Here is a 12,718-nt window from a genome sequence, read left to right on the forward strand (position 1 = left end):
AATCTCCACTGCTGTCTAAACTCCACTGGCCAGAACTAGTCACATGCTCCATCTATATTTAAGAAGGCTGGGAATTGTATTTTGTGTGTACAGGAAAATGAATCAGTTTGGTGAGACTATGCTAGCCAGTATCTACCACAAATATATTTTTCTTTTTCTAAAAAATTATTTCAAATGCTGTGGTAGTGGTGATTATTTAAGGAAAACTTGCTAACTGCAGGCATATTGTTGCTTAAGTTCTTCCTAACCCATGGTGGCTCTAGAACATTCTCGTAAAAGGCTGATTAAGGATTCCACTAGTTCACACTAGTCTTCTTAGAGTGTTTCAGCTCTGGTGGAGGGAGGTGCTGTTGACTTCATTTGACTTCACATTTCTGGACTGATAACCTGAGCAAGGTTGAACATTTTTCTACATGTGTATGGTGCGCTAGTAAATACATATGTGACATATTAAAAACACCAAAGCAAATAACATAAAATTATGAGCAAAAGCAGAATATTGCAGAGGAGACAGATTTTTCAATATATTAATCTTATAGTAAATCATCTACAGAACCTAAAACTTGACAAATGATTGTTACCTTCTGACATTCCTTCAACAAAGACTTACCCATCCTTAAAATGTTCAAATAATTGACACAGGCATCTATGACTCTGGTTCTTGAAATCTTTAGTAGTAATTAAAAAAAAAACTTAACTATCCCAAATAACATTTTATTGATGAATCAAATCACATTTTATGTCTTGTAAACTTCAGTCTCTCTTTATAGTTTCCCTAGGATTTCTCCAAGGAAATTCAGAGACCATGGCTCAAGAGGAAGATTGGCTGACAATTAGGAGTGCTGATGAATTTTAATGTGTATTCTACTACACAATAAACCATCTCATTCTTTTCAGCAAACAGATAAGGAGTAGGAGAGGATTAGCATTACATCTGTGGTTACCTTGAGAATGGATGAGATTCAGCGGTGAGAAGATTAGAATTTAGATGAAGTCTAAGGTGGCTTGTATGGCATTTAATATTTAATTTTGAAATCCAAAATTGTTTAGTGAAAGATTTGTTATAATTACTTGCCAGGAGAATTGAAGAATTTATAAAATTAAATCTGCAGACATAAAATAGTCCAGTAAAGTTTAAACTCTTATACCTGTGTTCTATTTTCAACTTTGCCATCAAGCAACTTTAATCTTGAGATTACCTTGACATTTCCTTCATGTCTTCCAACATCTGTTATTTTTCTTGAGGTGGTCCTAGATCAAGAGGAGATTTGACAATTATTTGGTGAGTTATAGCAACAGAAAAGAATGTGTCCTGGTCTATACGGATAAAGTAGACTAGAAGTGCTCCCCATATTGGTCAAGTTCACTAGCTTCTCCCCCCATTTTTTTTTCTCCATAGAGATGTAACATGTGATGATGGAGGCTGCTTTTCACCTGAGGTAGAGGAGTGTTTTAAGGAAAGATGAAACAGTTCAGCTCAGAGGACTCACATCTTCTTTGGAAGACACAGAAGAGAATTAGGAAGATATATAAAGAACTTTCAGTTTATTTCCCAATGTCATTAAAATCCGGATAGCGACCTTTATAAGATGCTTTGAGAAGGAAAATACATTGTTGTATCAACACAGGCTGCCCTCGTAGCTTGTATAAGTTCACTAACTGATAGCTACACAACTAAGTGTAAACAGGGATGTGGGCCAGGCAGGGTGGCTCTGTCCATTCACAAGTGCTTTTGATTACCTCTGATGTACCAGGCACTGTGAGCTGGGTGCTGGGGACAGAGTGTTCCATGAGGTGGAGCGAGCTTAAAACCTGGTGTGGTGAACGTTATGAAATGGGATCAGTAGATGATTGGGGAATGTAATTAGAAGGCCAATCTGTAATAGTCAGTGGGAGGCTGTAAGGGAAAAAGTCACTATGAGGAAGTGGTATTTAAGCTGAGACTTGGAGGCTGAGTAGGAGTGAGCCAGGTGAAAAGGAGGAGCGTTATGGAAGAAGAAACAGCGTACACAAAATACCCGAGACAAATGAGCACCTCCCCCATTCAAGGAAACTGAATAAAGTCCAGAGTGACTGGACCTTGAAGAGCAAAGGGGCGAGCCTTAAGACTAACACATTGTTAACTCTTAAGTTTTGTCACAAGTGTTAAGTTCCTACTCGGTGCCTGAAGGAGCAGGAACACTGAGATTTATGGGGCCACTTTGGGTAGCCCCTTCAGCCTTGCAGAATGTCTACCATTGCAGGAGTCAAGGTGACACTGCACAGAAGGTGGGTCCTGGCTCCAAAGACAGCAACTTCTCATTGTAATTGTTTCCCAGCGGTGCTCTCTTCCTTCCAGGCCCTTGCCTGAGCCTATAAGGAACCAGGGAAGTGGTGCATCTCCTTCTTCGATGAGACTCCCCCTCTGAGGGTAGCTTTGGACAAAATTTCTCTGCTAGGTCTGTCATTTTCCTGTCCTTAATTTGGCTCACTGGCTACCCAAATTTGCCCATTTTGATGTTCTCATTATACTCCCTGCATAGGAATAACAAGTCAATTGAACAACAACAACAACAACAAAAACCAATGATAAAAAAATAAAAATAAAGCTTGAATAAGATATCAGAGATGATATATCTTTTCGGTGAATTTATACTAAAATGTAAATGACTGAAACATACACACCTTCTCCAGTTTCCTTTGTGACAAATTTCTTTTGTGTATTGTTATTTTAAAGAAGTTTGCATATTCGCCTAAGGCTTTAATTAGTCACTGGGTCAAAATGAAGACTTTCTAACTGTATAAAGGAAATATTTTAGACCCCCACGGGACATTTTTTCTGAAATCTTTGGCATCGTGCTGGTAGTCAGCCATAGACACTGTTAAAAGGAATTAGACTCTGGTTTGATTTTCGTGGATTACTTAGTATTTCCCTCTTCAAAATCTATCAACTGCTCAAACCTGCAGGCACAAACAAGAACTTTCTGGGGAGGAGAGTCCCAGAAGGCAGAAGATTTATGCTCTTCATTCCACACGCCTCACCCCAGGTCACACCCACAACCTTCCTTCTATCTCTCCCCCTTGCCAGGGTCCTGCCCCAGGCAGTTTCCCAGTGTAAGTCTGGGTGTCTAAGAAGCACTGACGAAGTCCAGCTGCTTCCTCAGCCGCTGAGAGTGTTGCTCCACTCTGCGCCTCAAACCCCCCCACCCCCAGTAACACCCAGTTAGGGCCTCCTGCTAGTGACCGTGCTACTGGAGGCTTAGCCCCCGTCACCTGCCCTGGCCCACGGGAATCGGCCGAAAGAAACCTGGTGCGGAGAGCTGAGGTGCTAATCCACTCCCAGGGGCCCTTGCCGGCTTTCCTGGACCCAGCTTAGGTGAGCACAGGACTCTCCCTGTTTGGGACTCTGTTGTCCTTCCTCATCCCTACTTTCAAACCTTGCTCCTAACAGCCCCTGCCAGTGTTACCTGACCTACAGTAAAGTTGCTCCCGAGCTGTTGGAGGGGCATCATCGCCTCCTAGCAACGCTCCTAGCAACCGGGTAACATCTGCTCCCTCTGGTCCAATGCGAGACGAGAACAGCTGCGCGCCCGCCTCACGTTCCGAACCCGGAGCTAGAGGCACTTCAGAGACTGGAGGGAAGGACCTGCAGGAGCCAGGGCTGCCCGCGAGCTGCAGTTGCCGCTGCTGCCACTGTCGCGCCACCGCCGCTGTCGCTGTCAGCACCAGTCTGGAGAGTGACAGCACTGAAAAAGCAGGAGGGAGAACCGAACCCCGTGCCTTTACGAAACAAGTGCATGCGCCCATCTCCTGGCGAGTGGACCCAGCTCGCAAGGTAGGTTTGGACTCCTCCAGCCAGGTGCCTTCCTCTGAGACTTAGAAATGACTCCTTTCATTGAAGGTGAGAGTAGGGACTGTTACAGGATCCCACCCCGCCTCCAGCCATTGAAAAGCGGCCAGCGGGTGGGCCCCTCAAAATCTTGGAATTGTTTCTTAAGGATTTCCCTGCCCGTCACTGTTAGGTTTGTCCTCGGAACTTTTCAGTCCATGTTTTTCCTTTGACTTCGCTGTCTGTGTGCGCCAGGAGAGCTGGAAGCAGCAAGCACCCATAGAAAGCCTATGATTAAGGCTAAAATGACATAGTGCAGTCTGGACTAATTGAATCAACACTTATGGAGAGCAACAATGTTTTTAGGTCCTGCTCTGGAAAGGGTCCATTTGGCTGGGAACAGTCATTCACTGTTACTCAACCTCCTGAAAAGTAACCATAGTAACTCACCTCTCTTTTGATGGGAACCTCCTCATTGGCTGCTTATCTTCCTTTGGAAAGCTCATCTCTCTAAATATAGAAGATGATGAGATCTGTAAGCATACATCTATGTAGAAAAGGTGCAGTTAAACATGGCCCTTTAAAGAAAAGTACCGTTTGGCTGTTTCAAATCTTGTGAGAAATAGTGTGTATTCCATCCAGAGTTAATCTGTTTTGAGTTAACTGCTAAATTGTTACTTAGAGAGAATATTTCCTCTAATTATACAAAACCTGGCATTTAAAAACAAATTAAGTATCTCAGACTCTGATTTTTAAAAACATCAACCTACTGATCTCCCCCCAAATAATCTCCCAGTAAATAATGGGTGAGATCAGTTATTCAGTTATTTCCAAATTTCTTAGGATAGTTAAGATTCCTCATGTTGGAAATTAAATCTGGAGATTAAATTAATTGTGTATTTGAGGCTTATTATTGAGCTCTCTGGTCCAGATCAACCCCCACCTCAAACATTTTAGTGTCCTCCTACTATGTGCTTTCTCCTGACTTGTTAACCGGTTCAGGTCAGTGCAGTCCTGACTCTTCCCATGTTATTTGTGTCTGTCTCCTTTTTCCAAAATCTCAGGTAACCATTCATGAGCCTGAGGCTGTGAGAAATGCTCACTGTGCAAAGGGGAGCTCTCGCCAGATTTTCTGAAGCTGTCCTAGAAATACAGTTTTCAGATTGATTCAGCATTACCAGGTAATCACTAGCTTAAAAGAAATTACTGTTTAAATATGTATCCAGAGAAATAAATGCTAATGTAATATTACCATAACTTATAAGATCAATATAAAGGGTTGTTTATATAGATGGTTGCTGGGCAGAAGTCAATAGAGGTTTTCTGCAGGAAGCCCATTTGTGGGCTGGCAGATTTTCCTCTCTTAGACCCATGTGAATAGGATGGGCCAAATTAGATAGCCTGGCTCGGGGAACAGATCGAGCAGAAGCCGTGTGAGCACGCTGATGCATGTCTGAATGAAGGGAAGGAAGAGAACTCTCCAAGTTGCAAAAAAAGAGTGTGGTGATATTTTAAATTTAATTTGCATTAAGGTCATGATGATAGAAACTCGTGAGAGTTAAGCATTTAAACTCAATTTTCAAGACTGAATAGAGTCTTTTAATGATTATTCAGCCCTCCAGCATTGTGTAACTTTCACATGTACTGAGCTAGCCATGTGCAGTTCCTGTAACTAACCAGCCTAGCAAATTACAATCAAATTCATGAAAATATAACATGCTGTATTTCTTCCCTTACCTTACTTACTTCCCTTTATAAAAATAAATAATTGGACAATTGTTTTCAGAAACCCATTTGAAAATTTATTCTGGTCTGGTTGTTGTACACTGTTTTTTCATTTATTTAAATATAGTTGGTATATAATATTACATTAGTTATATTAGTATAATGTTTATGAATATCATGAAACTTTAAAAGTACTGGTCCCCATAGCCATTGAAATATCTGTAGTTTAGTAATTTTAAGCATTAAAGATGACCATTTGAAACATCAAAAATGTTGGTTTCAATTAGCCGTTAGCATTGCCCATCCCTTTTTCTTCCTCCATCATAATTACTATATTTTATGGTAAGAGACAAATCCAAGGAGACCAATGAAATTTACGGTCATCTGCCATGAGATGTATATAGAGTTGTAGACATTCTATCAATCTTGGGAAAGTTGGAATAAAGCAGCCACAAGTATTGGTTCATATATATGCATTAGTAATTTACACACATCTTATTTCTTATGTAATATGCATAGAAGTTTATGATCATTCAGTGCCATTTAATTCTGTGACTGAGTCTGCCCTTTCATGGAGATCACTGTCACAATCAAAAAAGGTCAAGTGAAAGAGGTTCTTAAATTTTTGTTTTGATTCTATCTTGAATGTATAATGTGCAGAATATATGTTGTGTACTTTTGATGACCAGATCTGTTTAAAATCATTCACCATAAAATGTTATCATCATATTTAGCTTTAAATAAGTAAAATAAATCCAATGGTATCATTATAATATAAGCATTAAATCCTAGAGACATTAGTGGATCTTAAATTAGAATGTGAAAAAATAAAATCCACCAATTTGTAGTTAAGGACCTCGTCATTTTTGTCAATGGGAATGTCAGCTGTACTTGAATTTAACATGGGTTAGAAGGGGGGTGGTATACTTAGGTCTATAACACTTAGATAATGCTGAGATCAGGCAGCTTAAACTGAAACCAACTCCTAATTTCAGATTTTCTTTATATACTCTAGTTGGAAGTTTATAGGTGTTTATGAACATTCTGTGTTCAATTTTATGTCATGTTACTTTCATGGGATTTAGGAGATGCTTTGAAACGTGGAGAAATATCAAGATGCTGAGGCATCTTGCCTCCACATCTGGGCTCTTCACTGAGGACTCATGCCAGCTGGCTTTAGCTGTCAAAACACTGACTTCCCAACAATAGCTCTAATGCCAAGGCATGACCAGTTCAGATTGCTGTATTTAACAAAGCAATATGCTTTAGGAACCCAGAAAAAGCTAAAATAAAATAATGATTTCAGAAGCAGAGGAGTAAATTGACCATAAGCCTTAAGCACTAAAACTGAGAAAGAAGTATACCTTCAGGTTTGGGAGAAGCTGATTTTGGTCAAGTTCCTACATCCCCATGCCTTATTTTTCATATCTTGTCTGTCTAAATAGTGTCAATTCATTACTTTAATGTTTCTCTTTTTTAGTCTAACACAATTATTTTTTCTGATTAAATTTATACAAACAGGCTAATAACAGAGCCATCTAGCTTACTGCAATAATTCTCAGTGGGAGTGGTAGGAGAATATTAATGAAAAGCACTAAGGGTTGGCTTGTGTGACGTTCAGTATTGTAATATAGCTTTATTTTTAGAACATTAAAAAACTTTTCATATTATAAATTGTAGAATGTAAAGTGCAACAAAGAGTCTCTGTAAGTAGAGCTACAAGTGTCTTCTAAATATCAATGATGCTTAGAAAGGGAGAAGGGACAGATTGGAAACGGAACATGTTCTCTACAGTGATGTGTTAGAATAGGGATTATTATAAAAATGCATATCAAAGGGGAGCAGGGGGTAGAAATGTGAAGAAAAACTGGGGATATTGCAAAGATAATCAGGATTCAAGAGCCCAGAATCTCAACTCTGTCCCCAAAGCAACTTGTTTTACCGCTTTATGGCTCAGTTTCTCTACATGTAATGTGAAGGATAGACCACCTATTAATGGGTGGAGTGCTTGAGCTTGAACAAAATGCAATTTAATAGTAGCACCTATGTATAGCTCCTTAGAAGACAGGTACTCTGTGAATAAAGAACATTTTACCACCAGAGTAATTCCAAATGGTGACACAAATCAGGTACCATGTGAGTGAGGGCAGAGAATCACCCAACCCCAGAGCAAATTCTCATGTATTCTTGTGAGTAAAGTTGTTAATGGTTAGCTACAGCATATATAGATAGATAGATAGATAGATAGATAGATAGATAGATAATATTATGTTATATATAATATATAAAATTTATATACATACAGAGGGTGCCAAAAAAATGTATACACATTTTAAGAAAGGAAAAAACTGTATTAAAATTATGCTGATAGTAACCGCTTTGAGCACCTCTTGTAATTGCAGAAGTCAAACATAATTTCTATTCATCTTTATTATCAGTATGTATTGAGTATTACCATTTTAATACAGTTTTTTCCTTTCTTAAAATGTGTATATGCTTTTTTGGCATCCTCTGTGTATATGGACACACTGTGTAAGTACACAGTGTAAAGTTCGCGAACTTCTTTGTCTGATGTCGTGTGTGTGTGTGTGTGTGTGTGTGTGTGTGTGTGTGTGTGTGTGTGTTTATGTGCGTATTTTTTATTTATTTTTTACAAGCCTTCTTGGTGATGTACCCAAACCTGATGGTGGTATCAAAGTGGAAGACGATGTGGGTGACATAGATCAGGTACTTTTCAAAATACCACTGCTATCCCCCTATGTTAGGGATTCCAACCTTCCTCTTTGAGCAACAGACCTGGGTATCTAGGAAGTTACAGCATCTCCTTAGACATTGTTTGTAAGATATTTCTTGGAACCTATATCTAGCCATGTGATTGCTTTGCTAATTTTCTTTCTGATTCATTCCCACTTTCTAAAGTGAAAGGTGGAGTGAAAGGGAGCATCATCTTCGAACCAAGGAATGCACTTCTGAGGGAGGGTGAATCACAAAGTTTACCCACGAAACCTACTGCACTTGTTTTCTATCACTAGTGGAACCAGATCGTGGCAAAAGTTAGGCTTTGGTGTAACATCTAAAGTAACTTCATGATGACATGCCTGGTCATATCCCATTTACTGGTGTTCTCTTTGGTTCAAAGGCCATCACCAGTGGAACAAGCCAGGCTTGTGGAACTGGTGGCATGTTGTTTCATATTCCATGCCTGTGCTTGAGACTATCCCAAGGGACATGCACTCTGGTCCCAGACAATGCTGCTGGGGTCTTGAGAAACCTTCTAAATAATTGACTATCAGTATCCCAGAAAGTTCCTAAGAAAGTCTTCCAGCAGCTGCAACTTGGTGGTAATCTTAAACTGCCAGTAGAGTCAATCTTGTACTTGGGGTAGAGGATAAATTTGAAGAAACAAATTGCACCATTGATTTGAAGCTAAAAACTGCTGCTGAGTTCTGCCCCATGGAGCATATTTCCCAGAAAGGTGCCAGGCAAAGGCTTATGAGGGAGAGGATTGATGGACTGTTGCTAACTATCAACAAAACTGAAGGTCTATAGAGGGCAAAGCATTACAACCTTGAATGTTGTACCAGTCTACCTTTTGAAGGTACTCAGGAATGTTTCAGGCAAACTTTGCTTAACACTGAAGGGAGGACAGATGTCCTAGAGGTAACAGTGCTGCTGAGTAGGGCATGTGTATGATTTCAAAAATGAAATAACTGCAATAATAATACCTACCATTTATTGAGAAGAAAATATGTGTATATTTGACAGGCACTGAGCATGTGCTTTTAAAATGTCGTCTGATTTAATTGGCATACAACTCAATGAGTTTGCTGTTTCATTGATGAGGAAACTCAGGCTCTTAGAGATTAAATACTTTGCCAAAAGTCAGTATGTAAATAAATTGTAGAGCTGGGAATTGAACTCGTGCTGTGGGACAGAACTAGAGTGTCATGCTGACGTCCGTATTTTAAGCCATGCAACAAGATTGCAGAACCTGGCTAACAGTGACAGATGGGATAGTTTTCTGAACAAAAGTGGTCATGGCCCTTCCAAAAGGATGTCTGGTAGCTTTGCCACCAGCAAAGCATTATTTAGATAGGTAGGGACACAGACTTTTTAAAGCTGATGCCAGGCTAACACCATACAAAGGGAAATCAGTGAGAGAGACTGGAAGCCGGGACCGTGATTTGTCGATAACCCGAGTCAGTTGTTGATCTGAGACTAAAACTCACCTTGTTTTCCGCATTGATCGGACTCTTCTTTTGTCTGTGGCTATGGACGCACACATCAAATAGGGTGGTCTCAACTCTGGTTTTGCAGTGTATTGATTAACGTTGTGGGGAAGAAAATGAAAACCTTACCAAAATTAAGATGCATTACACTCATCACTTCATCATCTCTCTGGCTTTTCACCGTCTTGGATAAAGAATGGATTACTGGGGCAGGAGTTTTCTTTTATTGTTGTCTGTTGTCTCAAAGTGTTTGTGAATTAATATGCTGATGATCTTTCCTTAATGTACTGCCCCTGGGCCGCGTACCAAATGAAATCGCTTGTACAATAATAGGGTTTGTCTGGAGGCAGAAGCAGAACAATAAGGAAGAGCATTTGAGCAATGTTTGTAATTCCATTTTAAACATTTATTTAAAGAAATGCCTATCAATTGTATTGCCAGAAGTCTAGTGACAGGGATGGTCATTCTGTCCTATGACTCTGAATTTGTTGTTGGTTGAAGTTTTACACTTTGAAATACACTGAGGCTAGCACAGATATTTCAGGTGCCCAGAGGTTATAGAATGAAAAACAATTTGAATATTCAAGCCAGCATTAGCCATTTCACCTTTCAGAGATAAATTTAGGCTCAGCCTAATTCAGTTTTATAATTTATACGCTGTTCTCAGAGTTCAGGACACTGAATATGAAGACAAAGTCATTTTACTTTTGCTTGTCTGTTTCATCAGCTCTATTTGAATAACAGGCTGGGTTGAGTTTGCCTTTTAAAATAGATTTATATATATTTATACATGTTTACTGGATCATAACAGACAAACTTCTTTGAATATTTGGAGTAACTGTAACTCTCCAAATGACTGTCTGGATGTTTCAGAAACAACTTACGTTTCCTTCACCTGAAATGTATGAACAGTGGCAATAAGTCCATAAATATTTACTTGGAGCCTTCATAGTAGCTGTACTATATTTTTAAATGTGAATGTTTGAAATATTCCTTTGCAGTCTTTTAATTCTCTAATTGTAATCTAGTATCTCTAGGAGGCACAGTGGTGGGAAAATCTTAGAGTCAGAGCTAGGAGGCCAGTCTGAGAGTTGCTTCTGTGGGATAGATCTGTCCTAGTGGCACTAATGAGAGCTAAAATTTATTGAGTGCTTACTATATGCTAGGCACAGTGCCAGTCATTTTCTGTGAATTATTTCAGTGGTCCTATGAGCCAGTATTATTTCTATGCCCACTTTAAAAATGAAATTTATAAAGAGTTCATGTAATTTTTCTCAAGGTCACACAACTAAGAAGCAGCAGAGCTGGAATTCAGACTCCAAAACCCACACTCTCAGCACACACCGGACAGTAAATCATTGAACCCCTCTAAGCCACAGTTTCCTCATCTTTGGAGGCTGAACTAGGTGATCAATAAATAGTTTCCAGGTCTGAATTTTTGAGTTCGGTTCAGCCAAGAAAACAGATGTCGGAACTTATGTTTGCTGTATATTTTAGCTTCAAAGTGGCTAAAAGCATCCTCCAAAATTTGATGCCGAAAACATTGCAAATAGCTAAACTGCCTGCAAGGAGGTAATTGTCAAACTGATACCAGCTGTGAAAGCTTTTCAGCATTTCAACAACCCATGGGGGTGTTTTTTAAGAGCAATAAACTAAGTGGCTAAGTGTGTTGCCCGTGGAGCTGAGACACAAATCCAGTCCCCTGAGAATCTGCTCTGTATATTCAGGGTCTGATACATTCATAATCTTAGGCTGACTTCTTGAATACAGACAGACAGAATCTTTATGAACCTTGGAAACATTTAGTATAATTTTTGGCCTTGATCTCTTAAATAAAACATATCTTCCCCAGAGCATCACTTGCTTTATTTGACATTTTGTTCTCTGAGCTGCCACCTGCCTTCCCTTGTATCACTCATTCAAAGATTCAAAGGTTTTTTAATTGGTCATAAATGCTGTCAACATTGCATTACTTTGGAAAACAAAATGAGCAAACATCTAAAGAAGACACACACACACACACACACACACACACACACACACAGAGGCATATACATATACATGAAAATAATGTTTTGCTTATGGTAAAGTCACTTCTCATTTCCAAGTTTTTCTTTACCCTTTACTATACTGTAGTAATTCGTTGGACCTCATTAAAAAAAATCAGTGACTTATCCAGCTGTAATGCTAATAATACCCATTGATACTTCTTAATGTGAGCCCAGGAATTTATGTTGAAAAGTGGCAATCATTCTTGGCTATTTAGTTAAAATGCAGTCTGGCTTTGTTTGTGATGCAAAAGCATGTAAGCCAATATAGCCAACATTGCAACAGCAACAACAACAAAAATCAATCAAGAATGCCAATTTCTTGGCATTCTGATGGTAAGGCAATCAGCTGATTGGCTAACTGTTCTGTTTTTCAACTTGCTGTTGTAGTGCTACTACCAAGCTTGCCTAATACTTTAACACGAGGCCCTAAAAATGTGATCCCCAGACCTGCAGCATCAGCATCACTTGGGAATTGGTTACAAATATAAATTCTCTGCTCCTACCCCAGGCCTACTGAATCAGAAACTCTAGGGATGGAACCCAGCAGGTTGGTTTTAATGGTTCTGAGGCTCACTAACATTTGAGAACCCCTGTGGCATCAACTAGTTAAACAGTTTAAAGGGAAGTCAGTCACAATAATTAATTGTCGTCATGGAATAACCCAAAGCTTCACCTAATGAGGGGAGTAAATCTATTTAAAATATACTTAAGAAATACAGTTTACTGAAAAACAGCCCCTGAGAAAACTGGATTTAGTGATGCTTCCTCTGTTTCCAATACAATCATTTCGTTCCCCTTTTATTCTAACCTTTTGAAATCTTTGAAAACCCCATAGAAACTGAGTTTTGTTTCTTGAATCCAAACATTGTACATATACACATAGTAAGAATTATTATCTTTGCTTG

General features: G+C 39.3%; 1 protein-coding gene across 4 annotated transcripts in view; it reads left to right on the forward strand.

Annotated features, from left to right (window-relative positions):
- The first annotated feature begins 3,434 nt into the window (after nucleotides 1–3,434).
- LOC109448384 (uncharacterized) overlaps nucleotides 3,435–12,718 on the forward strand; it is a 28,049-nt gene continuing 18,765 nt past the window's right edge. For 3 of the 4 annotated variants that reach the window (XR_012494660.2, XR_012494661.2, XM_088797360.1), the window contains exons 1-2: nucleotides 3,435–3,814; nucleotides 4,873–4,989. Coding sequence is in view for 1 of the 4 variants with exons in the window: in XM_088797360.1 (XP_088653486.1) it covers nucleotides 3,545–3,814; nucleotides 4,873–4,944 (342 nt within the window). In the remaining 3 variants the exon portion in view is untranslated. The remainder of the gene's footprint in view (nucleotides 3,815–4,872; nucleotides 4,990–12,718) is intronic. The other variant, XR_002137511.3, reaches the window with a different exon arrangement.

Source organism: Rhinolophus sinicus, chromosome 3, assembly GCF_057876585.1.
Source record: "Rhinolophus sinicus isolate RSI-liver-muscle chromosome 3, RSI-T2T, whole genome shotgun sequence".
NCBI classification, from domain to species: Eukaryota; Metazoa; Chordata; class Mammalia; order Chiroptera; family Rhinolophidae; genus Rhinolophus; species Rhinolophus sinicus.